The 27,329-nt window shown below is 37.0% G+C and overlaps 1 protein-coding gene across 6 annotated transcripts in view; it reads right to left on the bottom strand.

Annotated features, from left to right (window-relative positions):
- LOC131439619 (ral guanine nucleotide dissociation stimulator-like 1) overlaps positions 1-27,329 on the bottom strand; it is a 112,433-nt gene that overhangs the window by 12,366 nt on the left and 72,738 nt on the right. For 4 of the 6 annotated variants that reach the window (XM_058610867.1, XM_058610866.1, XM_058610863.1 and 1 more), the window contains exon 2: positions 7,846-8,357. The exons of 1 other annotated variant lie outside the window; for it this stretch is intronic. In XM_058610867.1, the coding sequence (XP_058466850.1) occupies positions 7,846-8,196 (351 nt within the window). In that variant the 5' untranslated portion in view covers positions 8,197-8,357. The remainder of the gene's footprint in view (positions 1-7,845; positions 8,358-27,329) is intronic. One more of the 6 variants, XM_058610864.1, reaches the window with a different exon arrangement.

Raw genomic sequence — 27,329 nt, 5'->3', positions numbered from 1 at the left:
GGGAACCGGAAGTTGGATCTGAAAAAGTCGGGAATTTCTTATGGCATCTTAGGACCACAGTTTAACTTGGAAGTTGGATCATTAAAACTCCTATCCTCCAAGTTTTAGAAACTCTGATCGGGGGAAACTAGAAAATTTCGAAATTTTCAATGATTATTCATATATTTCTCAAAAGTATTGAAATTATCACAAATCAATTATGCAGATTTGTTAAATAATGCCCTAGGAACATTTAATGATAAACAGTATACATATTAAAGACTGTCCCAGAAAGTATGGACGCTGCCATTTCGCAATGGTTCAGAATCTGTCAATTTTTACGGCTGCGTCCTGTTGTTTACACTCTTCTCTAAATCACTTGTACAGTTGTTCATTCGTTTTCATTAGTTTGTTTCGAAATGCGTGGACTTTCAGCAGAACAACGTCGAAACATTATGTACAAATGGTGCACAGAACGCGGACTGTCACTGAGAAAGATAGCAAAAATGGAAGGAGTAAGTGATAAAGCCGTGCAAAATGCAATCAGGAAGTTCGGTGAGGATAAAACCTTTGAGGATAATCAACGGTAGAATGGTATATTACCAAAAATGTCACTTTCGTCCCAAAAGACATCAATCCACCAAATTGCCCACAACTTCGACCCATTGAGGAATTTTGGGCATTAACGAAGGCACATCTTAGGAAACATGTCTCGGTAGCCGAAACCAGCTAGTCTACAATGGCTAAGTAGCAAATGTTGAAAATAATATTCTGTTGTTGTAGTCTAATATTATCAGTATATCGAATAAAATTTTTAAATATCTAACACTTGTGAATTATTTACAGCAAAATCAAAGTGCGTTCATACTTTCTGGGACAGTCTTTAGAACATTAAAGCTCTTATCCTCCAAGTTTTAGCAACTCTCACCCGGCAAAATATTAAAATTGCGAAAATTTCTACGATTGTTCATATATTTTACAAAAGCATTGAAACTATCACAAATCAATGATGCGGATTTTCTAAACAATGTCGTAGGAACATTTAATGACAAGTGGTACAAAAAGATTATTAAAACTCTTATCCTCCAAGTATTAAAATTTTGATCAGGAAAAATTTTGAAACTGGCAAAGTTTTGATGATTGCTCATATTTCTTACAAAATTGTTAAATCCATCGGAAACCTATGAAGCAGATTGGATTAGAAACGCCATTTGAACAATCTATAACAAACATTAAATAGTTTAAACCGTTTAAACTCTTATCCTCCAAGTTTTAGTATCTCTAAATTTCAAAATTACGCTGATATTTTTAAAAAAGGCATTAGGAACAATATTTGTTAAATAGCACATTAATAAAATATTTAAAAGTCTTTTCTCTATATTTTAGTAACTGAGAATAGGCGAAATTTAATCATTATCAGATTTTATTTTTATCCATTTTTTTCACAAAAGTATTTAAATTGTCGGAAAATAATGCTTGGGATTTATTTGGTAATGTTCAAGGACCATTTTGTTATAAGTAGCATTCATGTTAGATTAGTGAAACTCTTATCCTCTATGTTACAAAAACTCTCTATATGCGATCGTTTGAATACATGTCTCGATACATCAGGTGTACAACTTTGCTTCCGCCGTTTTTTTGTCCGTCGCTAGTGACAACTTTCTCCCATCTTTCCGGCAATTTTTGGATCCCGGCTCGAAAAAATGAGTCCTTTTTTGACGCATGGATAAGCATTCCATTTTTCCAACTCTTCGAAGGATTGAAAATGTTGATCTGCCAGGCCGTGTGCCATCGAACGGAATAGGTGGAAGTCAAAAGGGGCGACATCTGGGGAATACGGCGGGTGGGGCAAGACTTCCCATTTCAGCGTTTCCAGGTACTTTTTGACCACTTTTGCGACGTGAGACCGAACATTGTCGTGTTGGAGGATGACTTTGTCATGTCGCTCTTGATATTGTGGCCGCTTTTCTTTTAGCGCGCGACTAAGGCGCATCAATTGCGTTCGGTAGCGATCTCTTATGACCCCTTATTTCACCCGGTTTTAAGAGCTCGTAGTAAATCACACCGAGCTGATCCCACCAAATACAAATACAAACCTTGGCGCCGTGAATATTCGGTTTTACCTTCGAAAAAGTAGCATGCCCGGGCTTTCCGCATGATTTTCTGCGTTGGGGATTATCGTATCGAACACACTTTTCATCACCGGTTACGATTCGATGTAAAAACCCCTTACGATTTTGTCTTTATAGCAGTTGCTCACATACAAATAGACGGCGCTCGATGTCCCTCGGTTTCAGCTCGTACGGCACCCAGTTTCCTTCTTTCTGAATCATGCTCAGGGCCTTGAGACGTTTTGAAACGACTTGCTGACTCACTCCCAATGATTCGGCAAGCTCTTCTTGGGTTTGGAACGAATCTACATCAAGCAATGCTTCTAGTTGTTCATCTTTGAAGGTTTTTTCTCTTCCACCATCATGTTTTGTATTCGACATCAAAATCACCATTTTTAAAACGTTGAAACCACTCTCGACACGTTCTTCTACTCAGAGCAGCATCACCGTAAGTTTCTGAGAGCATTCGATGCGCGTCAGCTGCATTTTTTTCGAAATGTAACAGAAAAGTAAAACTTCCCGCAAATAACGAGAATTGGGCACATAAACAGACATTTTCGAGCGTGAATAATACGAAAACAAGAACAACTGTTACTGAAACGGCGACGACAATTCGTTAGGCACTGTACGAGGCATTATCATCTATATATTTTGACCAGCCTCAGCCAGTACAGCCACCTATCGGAAAACGGCGGAAGCGAAGTTGTACACGATATATTATCATATTTAATTTGTTTATTATTGAAAACGGAATCAAGAATTCAGTATTATAGAGTACTTTTTTTATTGTTATTTGTTTTATTGAAACCGCTGAGAATTTATCCTCTAAATACTTTTAGTTAACTTACAAAGAAGTACAACGATAAAATTCCCTTCATAAGGTTTCTTGCATAACAAAATTTACTTTTTTGGTTAAATGAAATCTTATGTGTAAAATTGGAAAATGAATATTAATTTTCATAGAAAATTGCACAAACTTTCATTTCCCGTGCATTATTTAACAATTGAATGTACCGGATGCTTATCCCCTATTAATTTGTAGCTATCCTCCAAAACCTTACAACAGGATAAAAACATTTTGGAGGAAAAATGGACTATAGCTACAAACCGCTAACAGTCGTTTGAATCTAAAGCAAAACAAACAACACCTGTATCATTGCAGCCATTTGAAGATAAAGTTAACCGAATGCAGCAAAACGTGATCTGTTCGATTTCCATGTCTTTTGTTCAATAATTCCATTCAAGACCGACAATAGAAGCTGCTTGACGCTGTTTATCGTTAAGCACCAATCAAGAAAAACGTGATGGAAGATTGTCAATATGCTGGTTGTAGCAAATTTAATTTCAGTACGCTTCATGCTCACTGTAATAAGCGGAACGCGTAAAAAATCGGCGACACATCCCTTAACATCTAGATGGCTAACGGGAATTTTCTCCCGAAATTTTTTTGACCTCCACCTCCATGATTGTACTTGTCGAACAATCGCTGGCTTTGAATTAACAGAAGAAGCACACCAATAGCATTGTGTCATATCATGCAAATGACAAATATGTCATATTGCGGCGAAGATGAAGGAAGCATATGTTCTCTTGTTAGCACTTTTTTATTATTGCATGTGGTACCGAACCATAAAATTTCAAATTCATCAACAGAGATACTATTTTTTTGTTTTGTTTTGCAATCCGGATACATTATTGTTCGCGGGGCTTTGTCTGCGGATAGGTTTAAACGACGCGAAGCCAGATTGTATCCAAGCCACCGTGACTTCTTCGACCGGTGTCCCGACATCACGTTAATGCGCAGCGCGACGTCTTGCTGAATGGCATTCTTTATTCTAATTTTATGCCTTCAATAGGTTCATTCGCAAACAAACCAATGTATCACAGAAAATAAACCCTCCAAATTTTCAACCTTCCCTAGATAATAACTAGCACGCCGTCAACCGTAATTCCTGCTGAATTTGAAAGCTTCCGCTCATCACGTGGGGGAACACGATGAAGAGTTCAACAACGTTGTCACTTATGACCACTTGAAGTGCTGGGATCAAGTTTCATTCCAATACTCTGATGAAAATGCTAAAGTCATGTCATGTCTATTCGTCTGTGGAACGATCAAGCTACTCTAGTGCTCGGTCACTAGAACGTAATTTTTCACTCTACAAGCTAATTAAAACAGCTCGAATACTGTTGCGTGTTACTTCTTTGACCGAGAACTTGAACTTTTGGAAGCGAGTGCACATTCGTAAAACAGTTTTCCGCAAACTATGCAACAATAAGGGCATCCAGCACGGCAATTTTAAGACTACAAACGTAACTTCAACTGCCTTAAGTAATGCTTAATAATAATCCAACTGCCTAAAAATTCAACATAGATTGGATGACTCATGTACTGATTGAGGTGAATCTTAAACTACGTCTGTTTTTCCGGTACACGGAAGTCGTAGATCGAAACGACAGCATGTCTACAAACATAACTGCTTATACGTCAATCAAATTCGACGTGATCAATCCAATCCGCCGTCAAATAAGCGATATGTAAACTGACACAAATTACCCACCTCCAATGGCGATAGGCCATGTTTCTGCCACAGCGAATTTGCCAGTAAAACAAAAATCCGTAAACATCATGCGAAAAAAGTGCTGTCACGTAAAATTCATTTCCAATACAATTCATTTCCGTAAAATTCATTTCCAAAACAAAAACTTGACGCGATACCCCATTTGGCTGATTGTTTACCAAATAAAACCCTATCATAATCTAGAGCACACAATTTGTAGCGCGATTCACACCTGTAATGGAAACTATGGTCCGTGCAATCACGCGTTAAAATAAGTTTATGATAATATATTTTTTATTTAATAATATAAGTTTAAAGGCACACTGTTTCAGCTCTATGATGCCAAGGGCAGGAATTAGAATTAATTCTAGTGATTTATGAACTTCTGATGAGTGAAATTGATGTTTGACAGTTATCAGTGTATTGTTTGCGTTTAGAAATCAATTCACTATTAGGATTTTTATCGTCATCCGTTTTTAACAATTCCCGGTTGATTTCTCGTATAGCCGTATAAAAAAGTATGTTCGTTCTCTCTTGAAACATTGAGGGGCAAAATGGCGGAGAAAATAAACAAACTGGATAAATATTATGAAGCTAGTTCTGGTGACAGAAACTCCACTAGCAATGAAGTATTTGTCATATTTTGGCAAGATTCTGCCGCTGGATGCCGCGCATTCTGGCTTCAGACCATAAGCAAGAACGCGAGCGCTCTTCGGTAGCGTGTTTGGTCATGCCGATGAGAAATGAGGTGGACTTTTGGTGTCGTGACTGTTTATGGAATCTATATCCTCTATTATAATCCAGAAAACAGAAAGACTGCCCGGCAATGAATTAAAGCTACATTAAACATGTTCATTTTCAGTTTTTTCAACAAATTTTCAGATTCTTTGGCCAAGTGAATTCATGAGGCTGTGAGCTAACCAGATCAATACATTGGATCAGTTTAAATGATTTTTCACAAATTTTACATCATTATTTTAAATTGAGGCTTGTAATTTTTAACACTCTTCACTCTATAATTCCGGAACCGGAAATAGAATTTGGATAAAATTTTGTACCAAACCTATGAGGCTATAGGATCGTTCGTTTGAGTTTAAGTGTGTGAAAATAAGTTTACCTATCCCGGAGAAATCGAACTGAGTTTGTTTTTTTTTCGAGTTTTCGGCCTTCTGTTTCGGTACTTCCGGATACGGCAACCTGGGCCCGGTAAAACCGAAGCCGTTTAGGCTGGCCATCAACTGACAAGTTCTGTATATCGCAACAGTTTCGTAAAGCTTGTACGGTCTTCGCGTTGTCACCATAAATGACGGTTTGAATTTTTTAACACTCTCCACTTAATATGTTTGGAACCGAAAGTCGTCACTGCAGACTATGTGACAATAAGAACTTACATTTTTATCTAAGTTTGCAAAGATCGGCTCAGCGGCTCACTCTTTTCATTCTCTTGTACATTTTACCCCGTCAATCTGGAACCGGAAGTCTGATCCGGATAAAATTCAACTGCAAGCTATGGAATCATGAAAACCTTTAACTTGAATCTTAAAATGCGAAAATTGTTCTGGTGAGAAAATCTATTTTTTTACTAATTTACCTCGTTGCTCCGGAAGTCGGATCCGGATAAAATTCCGGATGGGACTACGAGACCTTTCACGTGAATTTTAGCTTTACTAGTCACTAGATTTCCGTTTGAGCTGTTAGTAGAATATTGTCACTAATAGTACTGTTGTTGTTACACTCCCACAAAGTCATTATTTTCACAGATACGTATTTCGGAATGTAATTTAAATCCTTCTTCAGTGTACCGATACACTGGGAAAGGATGTAAATTTGAGTCACTTGATTCACTAAAATCAAGTGTACAATTTCATGCATATTTCATCTCGTTATTCCGGAACCGCAAATCAAACCTGGATAAAATTTTATTGGAGTGAAAAGCGGTCTCTGAGAACGATTGTTTAAAATTTCATTGCACTTTTTACCCCGTTTCTGCGGAACTGGAAATCGGACAAAATTTAATAGCCGACTAGGGGACTAGACTGATAGTCGCATAGTCGGCTATTGAATGCGAAAATCGAGTGCACTTATTTTCATTTTTCATGCACATTACTCCGGAGCCAGAAATCGGATCCGAATAAAATTCATTAGTAGGCTATGGGACTAGGAGACGTTTCGTTAGAATCTAATGGCGTTTTCGTTTTTAATTTGCACTACACCGGTGCAGTGCTACACTGAGGCATGAATAAACGAACAAAACTGACGAAAACATAAACAGTAACCATTGACTACAATAAACGATTCCATTGCACAGAGCTACACCAAACTTTTGATGAGTGCTACACCAGTGGTATCGGTGCAGAAAAAGTGTAGCACTGGTGTAGTGCAATTGGCAAAAACGAACGGATTCAGTGCACCTTTCGCTACACCGGTGTAGTGCAATTTAAAAACGAAAACGACATAAATTAACCGAAATGGGTTCAGCCATCTCCGATAGAATCTAGTGCAAATTTGCATTTAAACATACATACAACCATACACACACACTTAGGTTACTGTCAGAATTAGCGCGGAAAGCGAAGCGAAGCGATATACTGATATCGCATCGCATTTACTCTGACAGGTTTGTTTTAATCAAATGTAACTAGCTCGCACGCGCAATTCAACGCTTCGCGTGACGCTTGCAGTCTGACAGCAACCTTGGACTTACAAATATTCGCTAATATCGACGAAGTGAATAGAATGGTATGTAACACTCGATCCTCCGAGCCTTGTTTGCAAAGTCGACTTTCACAGTAATTACATAACCTTTCTTTATGAGAAAGGCAAAAAAACCGGCTTGGGTTTCGAGTGGAGTGAAAATTCGAATCGAATGCTAATTTTACTCTAGTGTAGACTTCAATGATGAAGAATCATTTGGAAAACTTCAAATGAAAATAAATGCGCTCACGCTATTTGAACTTATACCAATATTAAAATGACTGTAAGTGAGAGTGACGACATCTCATCCGCAATGTTGATCACAACTCATACTACTTCCTTCGAAATGTTTAGTATTTCTGGAGCATGATATTCTATTTGACAGGTCGTTTGCTCGTTTGGAATGACACTGACACAAACAATGATTCCAAACGGATAGCGTTGTCACATTCCTTACTCTCACTCTAATCTCTACCACAATACCGACATGCTATTTGTATTACCTTGACGTACCACCGGGTGGTGGACGTTTTCCTTTGAGGTTCCCGCCCAACCACCGGTCCAACCTTTTTGCCGATGATTTTACTCAGTGTGCCTTTGCACGGACAGAGACATCGCAGCGACTTCGTGCCCAAATCTCGACCGGCACTGGTGATACTCTGCAGGGATGCCATGGTTTCGGATCCGATTTTGCTGATCGGTTGTTGCAGCGACTGCTGATCCACTGTCAACGGTTCCGAAATGTCCGGACCAGCACCGGAGCTGGCCACCCGGATCTGCTGGGAACATTTCTGCGCTAGTAGTTTCGTTTTTTCCGTCAGATTTTGCAGCGTTTCGTTGCTCGGACAAAACATCGAATGACGGGATTCCCACACACAATTTGCTGGTTGGCGTTTTTTTTTCTCTGTTTCGCTCGATTTGATCGATCCAATTATTTAATTCTACACAATACGCTTCATTTTCCCGGAATTCACACTTCCCACGCACCCACGCGAACGAGCTGTAATTGAGAGGCCTATTTTGTGGAGATGGGTTAGGAACGTTTAAGCATTCAGATGTAGTGCGAAAGAAAAGGAAGGAAATATTTCCACGAGAATCGAATGATAATAATTAATTGCCCATAATGTTGATGCACTGTTGACATACGTATACCAAACTCTCAACAACATGAACGTAATAAAAGGACAACATTTTGATCAAACTGCACCCACCAACCAACCACAAATCCATGACTCAGCATTGGTGACGCGAATTGAGCTCCACCCTCCTACACCTGATATGGCCATGGTCAGCCATAGCGTGCAGAGCGAGAAAATAATCACATGTAGTTTCCCGATGTGGCCATGCCACCGGAATTTCCCATTCGAGTTTCTTTCAACCCCGAAAATAGTAGGGATCGTGCAAATACTGTCACATGTCCATATATTTGTCGAGGGACCAGGGTGCTGTACTCTTTTTCAACCTCCTCCGTTCTGAATCGATATCTGTAAGGTGATGATTATGACCTTAGGTAACAGGTAACATTTGCACGCGTAATGGAAGGCTGAATTATCCAACTGAATACGAGGAAATAAAATGTGCTACTTACTCCCAACCCCTTACAACATTGAAATCAATTTGTTCGAATCGGCCACACTAGAAGTAGTACAAATACAGAAGCTCTGGAGAATATGCTGACGCTATGTCGATGATTGTCATGTGGAACGAACGATAGGTTCTGATCAGATTGTTTGCGTAACCGATGTAACTAACTCATTGTGTATTGTAGTGAAAAACGTCGATAATTGAAAAGAAATATCTTCAATATGAAAATAATCCGTAACGGAAACAAAAAAAATCCTGTTTTAATCTACCAAGCGGTGTTATGATGCCTTTCTCATATCAATGATACTATCATATATAATACTGTGGTATTCTTCAAAATAATTTTCTTCGATTCTTGAAAGAATAACCGAAATTGAGTTGTTTGACCGTCTACTGATATAAACTATCAATTGGAGCTTTTAAGGGTCGATTTAGAAAATTTTCTACGTTTTTTACCCTTTTAAGTGATGGTACAAAATTATTAACACACTTTACCCAGGACCTTTCATTTGAACCTAAGTTTGTGACCATCGCTGAGAAAAGTAAGTGAGATCCATTTGGGAAAATTTCTGGAGCCTTCGGAACCGGGAACCAGGATAGCCGGAATCGGTTTATCGGTTTGGCCATTTACTGATAATAACTATTGATTGAAGTAGTCTTGAGGCCAGTTTAGAATTTGTTTTCGTTTTTTGTATCGCCGCTCTAATACCATTTTTAGCATACCCTATAATTCAGGAATAGGAAGTCGGATCCAGATGAAATTCAGAAATTTTTTAGAAGACCATTTGAACTTAAGTTTGTAAAAATTGGTGACATCTCTGAGAAAAATGAGCAAGTAATTTCTAGCTTTAATTTTTACACTAATCTAAGTTTGTTGAAATCGGTGTAGCCATCTCCGAAAAAAGTTGGTGCACTTATTTTCACAGTTTTTTGCACATTTTATCCAACAATTCCGGAACCAGAAGTCCAGCTATCTCCGAGAAAAATTACATTCACCCATACGCACATACGCACACAGAAATTTCGCGTACTCGATGAACTGAGTGGAATAGTATATGACACTCGACCCTCCGGGCCTCGATTCGAAATTCGGTGTGTCTGTGTGTGTATGTGCGTATGTGTGTATGTAACGTTTTTTTGCACTAATTTTTCTCAGAGATGGCTGAACCGATTTTCACAACACTTAGATTCAAATGAAAGGTCTTGTGGTCCCATTTAAAATTCCTGAAAATTATTTGGATCCGACTTCCGATTCCAGAGTTATGGGGTAAAATGTGCAAAAAAAAAGAAAATATGTGTTATATATGAGAAAAGTTACATAGATGGCGCAACCGATTTTCACAAACTTAGGTTCAAATGAAAGGTCCTGTGATCCCATAAGTAATTCCTGGATTTCATCCGGATCCGGAAATATAGGTTAAACAGCATTAAAATAATTTTACCATCACTGAAAGGGGTGAAAAACCGTAGAAAGTTTTTTTAATCGACCTCAAATCTTCTCCAATTGATCGTTTTTATCAGTAGATGGTCAAACAAACTGATTTCGATTATTTTTTTAAGAATCGAAGAAAATTATTTTGAAGAGTACTACAATAGAGTATGATTGATATGAGAAAGACATCATTACACCACTAGGTGGATTAAAACAGGTTTTAAATATCATATTAGATATTTCGTCATTCATTATTAAATCTACTCAAGAATATTATTTGCACCAACGATTAACCGCTATCAATTATAAAATTAGCTGTAATTTTTATACATTTTGTTGATAATTTCATAAACTATTTCGAGTTTGTTTGTATCATTACATAATTTCGATTCAAATTTAGCTATTGTATGAACTAATGGACGCAGTTGGAGTCAGAACTAAGTCTAAAAACAATCAATTATTATATTGAAACTCCAATTGTCTTTAAGAAATGATAATGAAGTTTAATGTATGGAAGGTCAAGACAAGCAAGAGTGTCTCGAACTGGGACATTCGATAATCTTCCTTGGGTACGCAAAGAATTTATCAGTTGAGATCTGACATCACGATAGTCCACGCATATCCAAATGATGAAAATGTGATTACGATACTCCCGTAGTGACATATATCAAAACAAAATATTCCGATAGTATCAAAATGTCTGATTCTAGTTCTTTATAACGGTCCACCAAGTTACTTGATTTGTGAGGACCAACACTACGAAAATACCAAGAAAAAAGAAGAAAACAACTCGCTTACGTGTCTTGACAAAAACAGACGTATCGCTGCGGTTTCGGTGAGAGAAACAAAGTACAAAACAATGTAGTAAGACAATTTCGAGATGTGCGAAAAAATGCGCCTCAACATTAGGATGGTTAAAGAGCTGCAGTTGAACAAGTCTGATAACATCATATACATAGTGTTCTTTCCCAAATAGGAAACGGAAGTCGCCAAATTCGCGGCGGAAACACAAGCCCTCGCTAACCATAACAATGTCAAGTTTAACATACACGTGTATATGTAATATAATGCCATGCATGATCTTACCCCGTAATTCGAATATGGCTCTTTTGAAAAAAAAATGGAGCAGTACAATGGGGTTCTTTCTATTGAGAGGGAAATCACAGGGGTATCGCACAATTGATAGAACGAATGACAGAAAAAAGTCAATTAGTCAATGAAAATATTGAGAAGATTTGATCGCGTCATGAATAAATTACGTTGTCAACGTTTTTCGACACCTGAAGAAGAAAGTGATTTCAAAATGCATGTTTGAGAGGTACCTTTCTCGAAGTGCTTCAAAAATTGGTTTACCCTCATGCAACAGTTAATGTTGATCTCCATGAAGATAAATAATTTGACGCCTTAGTAAAACGGCGGTAGTGAAACCAAGCAACAAACATTTGATCACAATTATATTTTTTGCAGTTAGTCTTGAATTCTACTATTTCACTGTCCCGTCACTACACTTTCACTGAGTACAGCGTAAACATGACAATACATGTTAACGACCAAGGTTGACTGCAAACGTTTTCGTTTTCGGCTTTCTATACAAAACAATGGAAACTTGCTTAAGGAGCAAATAAGAATAAAACTAATAGCGTAATATACATTCAATTTTACTCAGAGTGTGTATATTGAATTCTGACAAGCAAAATGTGCCTCACATCGAACACGAGAACTTTGAGAACACTAAATCAGAGTAAGTTAAATATTTGGCTATGAAGGTACGTATGCATTATCTGCTCTCAAATGCTAATGGTAAGTATATTCTGAAAAACATGAAAAATTTTCCAATGACTTCCGTTTGATGTCCAGGCGTTTAAAGAAAGCTGCACAATCTTATGTGACCTTCGATCATGTCTGTCATTTTGAGAATAACAAAAGACGCTGTAAAGTTCATTCAAAGGAGTATTTCTTATTCAATGATAATGCTGAGAGATTAGTTTCCTATCAATTAAAAAAAAAATATTTTGAATCTGATCTATTACACAGATCATCTGTGTCAAGAACATGGAATCAAAGTTAACATCTTTTATTACTCATTCCTAAAAAAATTCAAGAAACTATTACAGTAATCTATCATTTGATTATGCGACACTTCCGGCGAATTGATCTGTAGATGTTAGTTTTTCAGATTTCACAATTGTTTTTTGAGTGAAGCGATCATCATAAAATTCACATTCGACGAATTGATCTTTAATAAATTGACACTTTCGACGAAATGGTCTTCGGTGAAACAATCTTTCACTGAAAGGGTTATACCCGAAAATATGTTATGAATGTATAGAACATAAAAAAAAACAAAATCGAGGACATTAAACATAAAAAAGCAAAATTTCGGAAGTAGGCTTTAGTGGCGCGTGCCTGGTTGGGAAATAGTACCAGTTTTGATCAACGTTCAATCGTTCGCTACCAGTAAAAGCGAATGTTTTTCAGAGCAGGGATTCAATTGCTTTTCACACAGAATCCGAATGTAACAATTTACTATCGAAGCCTTTTTTACCATTTGAAGCAGCTGTCTCGAATGCGCAATATGGAATATTTTACGATTATTTGCAACAGGCTACGTTAAAAACCTCATCATAAGTGAATCTATAAGGGGTCAGTCTATTATTAATGGTGGTGGCTATATGGTTTACTAATGGATTGCACCGAACCCTTGTTATGTTTTGCACTGTACAGAATAATTGAAATAAATAATTTTATTACTTTCGAAATACTCGTCCTCCCTTCCATGTGGAACAGACTTGCAATGCAATGCAGAGCTGAACCGAAATATATTAATTTCGTAGTGTAATTTTCCTTTCATCGTTTAATTCTATTTTTATTTCATTAGTTGACTATTAACTACAACCCAATCAAGGCTCATCCACTATAATACACACATGTGAGTAGTGATGAGCTGAAATTCAATTTTCTGCCCGTCCGCCCATATGTTCGGTGTTTCATGTCCATACCCGTCAGCAACCCGTCTGGTGAAACAGTAAAAATATGCACATATTGACAGCAGTATGTGCATATTGTCCGAGTTGGAGTACAGCATCCCGACTGCTGCAGGTATCTGACGGAGGAGTAGATGAACCTACTGATTGGCATTCAGTAAACAGAACCAGATGAGGTGGGGGTATGGGAGTTTTATGTAGTAGTACACAAAGTGTACAGTTGTGCAACTTGAATATTTATTCCGGTTTGCGTTGACGTGCAGGATTTCCTTGTCTAGTGGCATGACATGCACGGGAAAATCAAGCAGCAGAACCAATGGATAAAAATCCATTTGAGACATTTTCATGTTTTCGTATTAGGGAAACATGCTAGCCATCGCATACGTTATGTTTTGACTTTAAAACCAAACGGTTAAGACTAACTTTGTCGAGAGGTGCCAATTCTATCGCCAACTAAGAACAAACGAACATTATCACCCGACGCATACTGGTACGGATGTTGATTAACTCAATTAGCTGCAAAAACTAGAGTACTTCTACCGTCATTAGAGGAAATTGTTCGTGTAGGTAGTCAATGAGGAAAGACTTCCAATTCCATTATTTTTCAACTGAGTAGGTTGTCAGTCAACTCTAATTGACACTCAGCTACCAGTAGTGCACTGATGGTGACATCCGTTGCATGCAGAATTTGTTCCCACAGTTATGAATGGTATTCAAATGTCAAAGTTTATACAAGAATGACTGCCGAGAAGCCAGATTTTTTTTATTTCCTATATATAAGCGATACCAAATTCGTCCGGTTTCATCCAACCATGCAAAAAAATGCTCTCACATGTTACGATTTCAAGCATAATCAAAAAAGGATAACAAATATTCTAGCCCCATATAAAACAGCAACGAAGTTACTAGGAAAAGTTTTCATAACTCATTTAATATTCACGTTGTTCACAAGATACTAACTTGGGTGGAAGTTTAATTTCTTGATAGGTATTCGCATCCTATACCTTAAAGTACAGTTTCAAGTACATGAGTGCAAGTGGCCAATTTCATGTAACGAAATTTATTTTACAGTTTATTCAAAGCGGTCGGAAAGCAACTGTTTACTATGAACAATTATTTCGTAATCGCAATCTGAAGCAACATGAAAGTTTGTTTTTTTTTGCGGTACAATATCGGGCCTTAGAATTGGTACCAATACCGATGTCAATAACTTCATCTAACATCTGTTTCATCGTTTTGGCGGGAAAATAGATTCAAGTGCATACTTAGAAAGAATATTTCGAGTTAACCTCTCCTTAGACTGATATATTCGGGCGTCAAAAGTGACACATTTATACAGTTTGCAATCTATCAAAACGAAACGTAAATAATGTATTCTCAAGCATCTAGCAATTGTGCTAATATAAAGATGCGCTGTCATCCGGGAATTGGATTGGCATACGCGTTATATTTCCTTTTATACGTTTACCAGAGCTAGAAAAAGTTATTTTAATTGACACAAAATAGACGAAAATGAAGCGAAATTAATGTCACTCTCAGCTTCGCAAACAATAAGAACGAAGTCCATGTACCGTCAATGACATAAGCGGAACAGTAGTTTCAAAATTGTGTTCTTTCTTTCATTTACCCTTTCAGTCACTTCCCGAGTAGAGTGTGAGATTAAAAAGAAAACTCAATTTGATGTTGTGCTGTTCGTATATATCGATTACTTAATTTCCTATCGTTTTGATCGTTTTAACGGTTAAAAGATCAAAATTGAAAGCAAAAAAAATGCTATGTGACATCAAACTGGAAACTAGTTTTGCTCTCAGTGAAAGCACATTGAAAACTTGATATGATGTAGATTTTCTCGAAATGACACGTCACGAGCATAATCTAAAAATAGAACTGCCAAAAAAGGTCCGGGATAGTATACATTTAGGCGATATTACTCGCAAGCAAGAAAAAAGATTTTATGCAATCTCCATATTAGTCGGAAGCAAGAAAAAAGATTTCATGCAATCTCCACACTACCGCGGAGAAAATCCGGTTTCGAACTTAGGTGTTTTGGAATGTGAATTTTAGGCGATTGCTATGGACTGTAAGCGCTAGCTATCAGGAGATGGAAAATGTTAGGTTATATGACAAGCAGTGTTGTTTCACAAAGTTGTATACAGGTAGTTTCTGTCAGTGCACACTCGTTGCGTCGCTTCCATCCCTCATCCACCGTGAATAGCAGTGTGGCTATTTGAGTACAGTATAAAAATGTTCTCTATGTCCTTCTCATATCCAAAGCTGTAGCATTCAAACATTATAACATCAAATTGAGTTATCTACTTGATCGCATATAACTCGCACATGTAATCACTTTGAAATACGAATTTAGAGGCTCTAAAGACCGAACCGAACCGACAGTGAAGTCTTTTACAACACAGGGAACGTGAATTAGGCATCCCAGATCATTTGCTTTTTCGGATAATTGGGACAATGAACGATTATCTCGCTTCTGACCACAGATAGAACCAGAATCTCTTCAGTTCTTGTGTAGACTTATAATTTATGATCATTTGATGCAGAATTAGTCCTGTGACTCAAAATTATGAAAATTTAGTTAGTCGGGATGATAAAATACTTCTCATAGCATCTAGCGTTAGTGAGAATATGAAGTTCTAAGCATTTATAACTAGGAATAAGAATTGTTTTGAAGAGGTTCTTCGACACAGTTTGTGGACTACTTAGGAATATACAAATTAAACATATATTTTCTTGGTGGCTCCTCTAAGCCACTAAAGTATTATTAAGAATTAGCTCTAGGTTCTGAAATCTGAGACCATCAATGTTCGATGTTCGAACTTCGTAAACAATGAATTTTTCCATACTGCTGGATATAAAGTTATGGACATTTTCAGAACGGATTTGGCGAGTAGATTATTTTCGCCATCCAGGTCCCCGATTTCTTGATGCACTGAGAATAATGGTCTAAAAACTTTGGAATGAACTTCGCGACGTCATATGATTACAAATATCGAAACATTTTTTTTTAAAACTGAACGCAAAAATTGTTACAGGATCGGATACTTAACGTATCTAGAAGAAAAAAGATGACGTCAAATATATTTCTCGTATCAAATTCTAAAATAAGCTCCTTCTACGGCAGACCATCAGCGAGATAGGAATGCCAAAGCCACTATTCAGATTGACCTGCTTCAGACAAACGTTGTACCGATGATCGCCAATTTATCTAATGCCTCCCAGACGTGTGGTTTGACACCAATATTCTCGTGGTTAAAAAAAAGAGTATTATTTGCGTAAAAGTTGAAAAAATGTGAAAAAAATCGTTTCTTCGCGGTTATGGTTGCGGTCAACTGCAGGATCTCGGCAGGATGTCAAAGCATTTTTGTAAAAGGCAAAAAAGAATTGAAGAAATAATTCTTCCATTGAAACTTAACTTTGTATTTTTGTGCTGCCATTTGAAATTTGCTCAATTTCAATGTATTCACTAAGTTGTTGATATTCTTATTTTCATTATTTGAGCTTCACAAAACTTTTGCCTTTAAACAGCAAAATGATAACACAATGTGATATTAATTGAAAATTTGATGAGTCGATATCATATTAGGATTTCAATCTGATGTTGCTATCATAATTAAATATCAATTTGTTATAATTTTGATGTTAGATTTTACTCGGGTTGCGGCTTCTAGTGAAAATCTCATAGTATGCAGTATCGATATTCGACAGAAGCTTTGAGAATCGAAAATGACAGAAAAAGGTTTCATGATGACTTTTATCTTTTGGTGCTCGAATCTGTAGTAGGTTTGGTTTACAAAAAGATTCTGGGGTGTTAATACTTTGATTTGTCATATTTTAGTCACTCTTCATAACCAAGCGTCACAGATTTTCAATACATTGATGAAAGAATGAGAATTGAAATTCTGCTGATGCTCCCTGTAGACGTTAGTTTGGTTTCGTTTTGTCATAGAAGAAAGAGTGACTTAGCAATTATACTCTCTCTTGTTTTCAACGAGAAACGAAAATGCTTCGTTTTTCTTCGTTTGTTCTGGTGTCGGTCCTTTACGAATGAGATAGTGAAATATTGAAAACGAAGCTGTTGGATTGGATTCTTTCATTGAGAATGCGTGACAATTTTAAGCTCTGACGTTTACTACATTCAAACTCAATTTTTTGAAACGTTTTTTCTCGCTTCGTCTTCGACTCGCCAGTGCACAGCACTTCAAATTGTACTTTCAATCTCACTTGACTCAAATTGAAACAAAAACCCCAAAATGATCCCTATCTTTTAGCAGCCGGCTGTATAAACTATTAATTAAAATTCAAACACATAAAATTATCAATATACACTCAAAACACAAAACCACAAAACAAAGTTGTTGCCAGATGAAAAGTCGAAATGTGGTATTATCTCAAAAAATGTTATAAAGAATATTGACGTTGGACTTCCAGATTTCCAAAATACTTGTGAAATAATTTTTGTTTAGAAATACATAAATCGTCGAGATCTGGTGTTATCCCAAGAAACAATGTTTGTAAAATAAATCGATTTTCTTTAATCTCAGAGAGTTGAATGAAAAAACATTCAAAGATAAAATAAAGTCGCAGCTTTGAAAATTCGCACAAAAAACCGGACAAAAAATATTGGGAATCTAGCCTGGGATTGGGATTGGGATTGGGATTGGGATTGGGATTGGTTGATCTCATTCTACATACGATGCTAGTCGAATGACGAAAATTTCATTCGCAGATATTTTATGTCGTATTTGAATATTTTTTCACAAACTCCGACTGTAACTTGAACTTTTTGAATACATATGTAATAATTATCTGATGTGTTTCTGTGGCTCCGTCGATTAACGAACGTACTAAATGGTCTGAAGATTCTCGGTTCAAGTCGCATCGATTTTTCGTTTTTTATTTCATACCGTTCTAACCACGTGAACTTGAAATATTACATTATCTGTTTTAAAGTGTAAATTTCACCGTTTTCACAAACAACTTAAAATGTATCATAAAGTCTTCTTTCGTCTTAACCTTCTATCTAATGGTAGTATATGAGATAAATACGGGAACTGAGGTAAATGAGAGTACCGGTACTCCAAGTATATCGTCTACTAACTGTAGATTATATCAGTGTCTAAAAGCAATTACAAAAGAAATACATATATGTCCTGAATGAACTCTACCATGATTTTTACTCTCTCAACCATTCTACTTATAAAAACCTGTTTTAATCCACCTAGTGGTATAATAATGCTTCTTATATCTCACATATTCTCATATATAAATGTGTGGCATTCTTCAAAATAATGTTCTTTAATTCTTGAAAAATAGACAGATTTGTCCATAAACTAGTATAAGGTACAGATTAAAACAGTACTCAGATCGGTTACGCCATCTCTGAGAAAACGAAGTGAGTTCCACTATTGGAGGTACTTCCGAAATCAGAATCTAGGAACCGGTATAATCGAGTTCGGTTCGAGTAAACTAACCAAGCAACTAGGAAAGCTAAGAAATTATTTTACGTATTTTACTTCGCCGCTTAGTGACGGTATAAATATTTTAACAATCTTAACCCTGTATTTACAGAACCGGATGTCGGATCCGGATGAAGTTTAAAAATTCAATATGGGACCACAAGACCTAAGTTTGAGAAATTCGGTCAGGCCATCGCTGAGAAAAGTGAGTGAGATCCAATTTAGAATATATAATCACTATTTCCGGTGCTTCCGGAATCGGTAACCGGGAACCAGGATAGCCGGAATCGATTAGTTTGGTTGTGATTGGCTACCGATTGGAGTAGTTTCGCGCCCATTTATTTGAATTTAAAATTGTTAAAATCGGCCACATCATCTTTAAGAAAAGTGAGGAAGTAACAGGAAATAGTAATTTTAACACTGATCACCCACTGATTCCAGAATCGAAAGTCAAATCAAAACAAATTTCAGGAACTTTGTATGGGACAATTATACCTTTCATTTGAATCTACGTTTGTGAGAATAGGTTCTGCCGTCTCTGAGAAAAGTAGGTGCATTTATTTTAATTTTTTTTGCACATATCACTCTGTAATTCCGGAACCGGAAGTCGGATTCGAATAAAATTCAGAAGCTTTGTATGGGACCTACAAGACCTTTCATTTGAATCTAAGTTCATGAAAATCGGTTCCACCATCTCCGAGAAAAGCGAGTGCAACAAATTTTACACATACTTATAGACATTTTGCCTACTCGACGAACTGAGAAAGGAAAAATATTACCAAAATCAAATGGAATCGAACAAATTTGTTGATATAAACGTTCTAACTTCTCGAAGAACGTATGATAGATGAGATGTAATGTGATGTGAAGTTTAGCCACCTTCAGTTCAACGGCTGCAGGTCGAACTACAGTAGCCCGATATGGTTCATCCATTTACCTTCTTACTATAAAGCTTGCTTCATTTAGAATTGGAACAAACTTTTGTACATATTGTGGCGCTCCTGGTGGACGGATTTGGGAGTTCTTGGTGCCCACGTGTCGGGAATTTTGTCAGCTTCACGTATGATTTTTGACATTCCGCAAATCGACTGTACTTTGTAAACAATCAACATGGAAGCCGAAAGAAGGGAAAAAATTGTGCACAGTTATTTGGAAAATCCTTTGTGGTCTGCATCTAGGTTAGCTAAACAGCTGAAATTGCCCAGAAATATTGTATGGCGCGTTATCAAACGATATGAGGAAACATTGACGATGATTCGGAAGCCTCAAGTCAATCGTCGGAGTGAAACTGTCGACCGGAAACTGCTTGGTAAGGTTTTGAAGACGATTAAGAGGAATCCTAATCTATCGGCCCGTGATTTGGCCAGACGGTGCTGCCCATAGTACCGTGAGGAGAAGTCGACTCCGGGAAGGAATCAAGTCGTATCGAGCTAGCAAACAGCCAAATAAGATCATAAAACAGTGTGTGTGGTCAAAATTCGTGCTCGGAAACTATATGACAAGGTGCTGGCAAAGTTTATTTAGAAAATTTATGATTTGGCAGGGCATTTGCAGCTGTGGCAATAAAACGAAAGTTTTCGTTACAAATAAGACAATGAAATCGGAACTATACCAAAAAGAGTGTCTCCAAAAACGAATTTTGCCGTTCATTCGATCCCACGACCATCCCGTAATGTTTTGGCCAGATTTGGCAAGCTGTCATTACCAATGCAGTAAAATTTCATTCAATTCAATTGAAACTGAATGTGAAACACATTGACGATCTCTCCACAGCAGTAAACTTCAATCTCTGACACACACAATGTTTGCTGACGGCCCGAACGAGCAGCATTCAGTTCATCACTCGTTTCTCTTCAATCGAGGCTCAGTTTAACCACCGTCAGTTGATCTCTTGAAGTAACAAAATATCTCTTTCAATAGTGTGAGAGCGGCCTTCAAATGAGGTTCATGTAAACATTCGAATTGGTTCAAGATAATACACGGAAAGACCGAAATCAGCATTTTGGCGAAAAAATTAGTTGATTTTCTGATTTTAGTTAGTTATTTTTTGAGACAACTAAAAAATCTTACTTTTGCCAATTTAGATTTTTTAATTCTAATTTCCTTAATAATAATAAAAATATTTATTCAAATGGCTATTTTTTTAGTTGAAGTCACCAATTAAACGTGCTGTCATTTCTTAGCTAAGGCACGCTTCATATCCATTCAAATAATTTTGTAGTTGACTTAGAGAAACAAAACGTTGTTTTCAACCAACATAAATGGTTGAATTGGTTTCTGCCATGTGCAGCTATATGGCGCAGTGACACCGAAAAAACGTTAACACCGTAATGACTACTAGCCACTAGATGGCACACGACGACCGAAAAAAAATTCAGTCGCGATTATCATTTCTATATTGGCAGGTATAAATACGATGTTGTATTGGAGAAAAAGACATAAGCGAAACATAAACTTCTTTTTGAAATTTTTTCTTCTCAATTGCTCTTTTCTTCATTCGACTTCGCGAAATTGACTCTCTCACTGAAAACTTTGAGCACTCGAAAAACAAAAACCGAATACAAGTAGTACACCGGACAGCGTAGCCCGGAAGGTTGGAAGCTACAAAAAACATAATTTGACATGTACAATTAGAGAGCAACATTCGAAACTCACTTACCTGTTCCGCGTAAAAACATTATTACGCACAATCGCTTCAAAAGCGCACAAATTCTGAATAAATACAATTTCCACTAAGAGTTTACGTCATTTTTACATATCGGTTCAGAAATTTATATATGGATATATGGTAACATATGCGAAAAACATCAAAACAATTTGCAGACAGTTTCAACAAGGCTGTCCTTTTTAGCTTTTTAATGGATTGTTTTGCTTTGACACTTCTCTTGAGTTTTTGGCTAATAAACTTGTTAATAAAACCAATTTCAATTTTGTTTTCTTTGTCCTGTCCTTCAGTAATGATGGTGATAGATAAATAGAAACAAATTTTCTGATTTTAATAACAAAATTGGTTGTCAATGAGAATTTCGTACTGGATTGAAATATTGCTGGTTTGTGTCCAGGATATTCGCCAACTAAACACATTCTCTAAAAATAAGAATTTTTTTCAGCAAAGTAAATTCTCAATTTTAACTATTTTTTTAGTTATTTTGGAAATTTTGTTGTTAAAATCAACTAATTCAAAAACAGTAATACGAATTAGGCGCAGAGCTAATTTCGGTCGTTCCGTGTAGATGAAAGACTAATCAGATAGCTGAAATATCAATCACAGAATACACATGAATTAATTGTTTCCTCCTTCAGTTTTCATTTTTAATACTTCACTCCATTTAAAATTCTCTTCGTTCGAATCTGCTAACTACCAAGAGCGAAGACAATGAAGCAGCTGTACTACTTGGCACTTGAAACTGAGCAAGCAAAACTTGAAATGACTAGGTAAGACTATTCAACTGACGATGAATTCTGGGAGCTTCACTTGAAAATGGCAGCAAAAGTCAAATGAATTAGTAGGGATACGCTGACGGTCAGCGGTCATAAATTTCATTTTCATCTTATATTATTCGATTGAAAATGAAATTTTACCGCACTGGTCATTACAGCAAAGTCGTTCAAGAATGGTATACAGAGAAAGGGGTCCAGTTTGTTCCGAAAAACCTTAACCCACCCAACTGCCCCCAGTTCCGCCCTATTGAGAAATACTGGGCAATCATGAAGAGGAGACTCAAGGCAAAGGGAAAGGTTGTCAAAGACATCAATCAGATGACGACCTGGTGGAATAAGATAGCTAAAACGATGGACGAAGAAGGTGTGAGCCGTCTAATGAGCCATGTTACAGGAAAAATTCGAGATTTCCTTTGAAACCGTGACGAATAATTTTATCCGTATTTTTTCTTAAAAGTATGAAGAAAACGCTACATTTGTATAAAAAAAGATCTTGAATTCAATAATAAACAACTGAAATACAGTCAATTGTCTTTATTCCAATTCTATCTGAAGCAAGCTTTAGCTGTTACCAAAGAGCGAAAAAACGGGGTTGGGTGGATATGTTAGCGGAGCCACTAACACGCATTCTGCGAGAAAAAAGATAGAGCATCCAGTGCTTGGATAAAGCATATCGCTATACAAGCTTGAATCTGTCTGATGGTTTGTTTGAGAAGGGTGTATCAAACTTGTGTCAAACTCGTGTCTTCTCGAAGAACGTATGATAGTTACAAAAGTCAACCAGAAAGTCCTACACATCTGGCACCAATGCATGTGTCAAGGGAAGCACTAAATGATTGAAGGTATGACAGTAGCGCAGTAGCGACTAGCGATAAGTCAACACACGGATAAACAGTACATGTGTATGGCAGGGCAGGAAGCTGCTGCAAATTGATGCGTGATATTGAGGTATTTTTAGAAACCTTCTCTAGCCGCTTCCTTTTCTAGTCGTACGTATCTTTCCCCGATTGTACTTGCGAGGGACAGCACGACTGTGGTTCGTCGATTGGCACGGTTGCAATTAGAAACGGCTACATGTCAGTCAGTCGATGTCGCTATAAAATGTCATGTAATTTCCAGCATAGTTGCATCACTATACTGTTTTTTTTTTCATCTCAGCCAAGGGTGGTTTGGTGCATTATTATATGCGTGTATGTATGTATGTATGTATGTATGTATGTATATGCAATCGAAAGTGTGTCAACATCAGTAGATCATTAAATTGTTTACCATAGCTGCAGACTCCCAGGCATGTATTTGAATTCAAATAACAGTTTATGCAATAATAAGTAAGGTTCGTAGTAATGCATGGATGGAAAAAATCAGTTTTTAAAATAATGACAGCGTACAGGCGATAGACCTGAATTGCATGTCTGTCTCACCGGACGGATACCGTGAAGGTCGAGTTAGAGATAAATCTCCGGTCTGTAATAAAACCAACCGATTTAGTGAATTAGAGCTGGATGTAATGTTCCAACAGCACAACAAACCATGCGTGACCAGACAACAAAAACAACACAACATAACACGTGCGATTCGAGTACAATTTCACTACCGCATTCACAAAATCGTTCCAATAACTGCATGTTCTGCCCGTAAGTATGATTATCGTACAAACAAAGCATCCATTCGCTATCCCGGTTCCCGTATTAGCCTTCGTAGTAGTTAGTCACTCCTTTTGAGGTACGAGTTCGTTGTAGCATGAAACAAGTTAGTTGCCCTGTCGTATAACCTCTAGAACAAAGCTCTGGCCGCATCATTAACCAAATGGATACAGGGGAGAAATTGCTCTGCAGTTAAACTGCAGTGCCTTTATGCTTCCGGGTGCCAGAAGCGGCAACAGCAGCAGTCTTGGGCCACAGCTGCATTGTAATGGTAACAAATCTTTTGTGTTCCAACGTCTGAAAAAATAACTTTTTGCTACCAGTTGAGTAACAATTTAAATGTCTGCCATTAAATTATTATAAACCATGCTTTTACTCCGCAAACGAGTTTCAACGCCTAATGCAGAGTCACTTTCACCGACAGATAAACAGTCAGCAAATGTACCATTTCCCCCCTCTTTGCGTTTGCAATCGTCAGATCGCGATCACGACTAGCAGCGAAATTAACACCTCACGAATCTCGAACAATGTGACGGAATTTGACATTTGACGTAGTACATTATACCACCAAAACGCACGATAGTCAATTTTAATCCAGCCTGCTACTGTCGCCGTTGCTTCCATCGTCGATGACGCTACCGAGTGATTTGATAATCTGTTTGTTTTGTTGTTCGGTCCCGTGATGCTGCTCGTGGGTGGCTAGCAGCTCGTGGGAATTCATCATAACAGATTGATATGTTTTCGCATCCCAGGTATAAACAAACGCTGACCGGCTTTCCTACGCTTTTTAAAGATCCACAATAAATATGCTTGATGAAAATCGGTTGATTGGGTGTTACCAGCGATCAGACGGAATTATTCGTGACTGACGACTGCAACCAATCCAAACCGAAACGAAAAACGCGCTGACGTCAAACTTTGTTGTTTTCGTTCGTTAATTAAATAATTCAAACCAGGGAACCATGAGACGGGCGCCACTTGGGAATGAATGAATGAATTGAATGATCAAGTGATAAATGATGGTGATTCAGGAACGACTAATATGTGAAATGTGGTTTGTCAGACAACAAGCAATCGATTACGGCAATTCGTGAGAATGTGCTTTTAAGAGTAGTGGTGTAATGATTGACATTTAATGTAACAGTTTAATTATTTTCGGATAAGAATCAAAAAAATTCTTTGAGACCTTTCATTTGAAACTTAGTTAACGAAAATCGTTCCAATTATATCTCGAAATCGACAATAAAAAAAAAGTTGATTCACAATTATATCTATGAACCCCAAAATATTTTCTTGTAACTTGACAGGCAAATTTATTGTTTTCTTTTTCGATTTAAAATTGAATTAACTTTTATCAGCTCTCAACCGAAAAACTTATTAGGAAAGAACTAACGGAACATCTAGTAGAGATGAAAATTCACAAAAAAAGGTGGGTGGGTAATGTCAGAGACACAACTGGAGCAAGTGCATACGAATAAAACTGACACGCTTCTTTCACACGTCCGAATATCAATAATGGTTCGGATTAGTTGAGTGATTGTTGGAATTCTGCAATTTTCACCTAGCCGCTTCCAAAATTGCATCTATATTAAAGTATGGCTTATTGACGACAAACATATTCCACACAAATAAAGCACACACTTAAAAAAATCTCTGTGATTTTACATCTGATTAGACGCACATAAATGGAGCGTCGCAGTTCACGCAAATTCACGTAGAAGCACATTTAATAGTGTGTCTAAAACTTCATGACATGAAATTCGTTGAAATAAAAAAAAGAATACTGATAGCAACCGCCGCGACTTGAACCGAGAATCATTGGATCGCAAGAACGTCTGTTAATCGACTGAGCCAAAGAAGCATACATCTGCTTGGTTGGTAAAAGGTGCATTTAAATTCATTCAGTCGTACCTGCTAGCAGAATGCAAGTTACAGTCGAAACTAGTAAAATTCAAGCTAATCTAACATTGAGTCATTACAAATGAAATTTTTCATTATTTAGGTATTCATGAATTACATCGTATGAGGAATTAAGTCTCCTGTATTCTTCAAATTATTTTGGTGTGCAGAACAAATGACACGAACAATATTACAGTCGTTCCACTGAGCGTAAAACTTTACATAGTTCTTTGAGAATATTTTATTGGTTCTTAAAAGCTTTCTATAAAACCACGGTATAAGCGCACATATGCAGAAATGCTTAAAACAATTATTGATGTCCCCCCACTCGAAACAGAAAACGGTTTTTCAAATCTAGAGCCAAAGGAATCTGACTCTGATGAGAATAATGAAGTCACTCCTCAAGGTTCTGTTAAGAGGTTGAAATACCAAATTACCAAAAATAGACACCTGAAATTGCACCTTCAAAAAATGATCGTGTTAAATGTAAAAAGCCAAATTTAAAAGCAAAAACTGTTCCTCCTGGTTTGTCAAATTCTAACTAGCACAAGAAAAGACAATATCCAGTGGGCTCCGTTTCACATTCACCAACAGGATTACTGAAGTTTTCAGAAATTGTAGAATGGATTTTCGCAGCATTCAATATTTCTGAACCTCTAAAGACCATCATAACGGCATTCCTTTCAATAGCTAGAACATTTTTGAAACAGTTATCAGCTCAATGGCCAGCTCTCTCAGGTTTTGTATTATTTGATGGATAATTTATCATCCGCCGCAAATGAATCAATCACTGTCCTGCAGTGGAAAGTTTTGTCGCATAGTCAAAAATGTTTTTTTTTTTGTTTCAATTATAGAGGTTTTAACCTCTATAATTAATTCAGTCGCAAAATTCATTCCACTTCCTCTGGATTCAGTCGCAAAATTCTGGTTCGGAACCCAGATCAGGATTACAGTTAATGAATTTAGTTAAAGAAGTATGAAACTGAACTCATTTTCCGAATTCAACATTAGAACTGACTTCCGAACCTGAGTACCGAACCTGAATTGAAAATCGAATTCAATTCGAAATCTATTTACAGATCCCAAGTTCCGAATTCAATTCCAGCGTGCAGGTTCTGAATTTTTGAAATGAATTCTAAAACTGAATTTAGGAATTAAATTCTGGAACTGAATCCAAGAAATAAATTCTGAAACTGAATTCATGAATCAAAATCATGTTCAGGAGTCAGTTCCCAGATCTAAAATTCATATCTTACATTTTGCTCTAAAACACTAAAGCTTAAGTCCCGAATCATAATTCACGATACGAGTTGCAAAATCCAGTCAAGCAAAGTAAGTTTCAAAAATCAAGTTCCTAAATCTATAATTCAATTCCAGAATCTTAGTTTTAACGTGTGAACCTGTATTCTAGAACTGAAATCTGAAACCGAATTGTGAACTTAAATTTTAAGCCTCAAATAAAGTTCAGAATTCAGGTGGACCAGTTCTCATCACGACGTTCAGTTTCGTCTAGCATATAAGAAAAAATGGTAA

This window comes from Malaya genurostris, chromosome 3 (assembly GCF_030247185.1).
Source record: "Malaya genurostris strain Urasoe2022 chromosome 3, Malgen_1.1, whole genome shotgun sequence".
Taxonomy (NCBI): Eukaryota; Metazoa; Arthropoda; class Insecta; order Diptera; family Culicidae; genus Malaya; species Malaya genurostris.
This window is presented reverse-complemented; position numbering and strand designations above follow the sequence as displayed.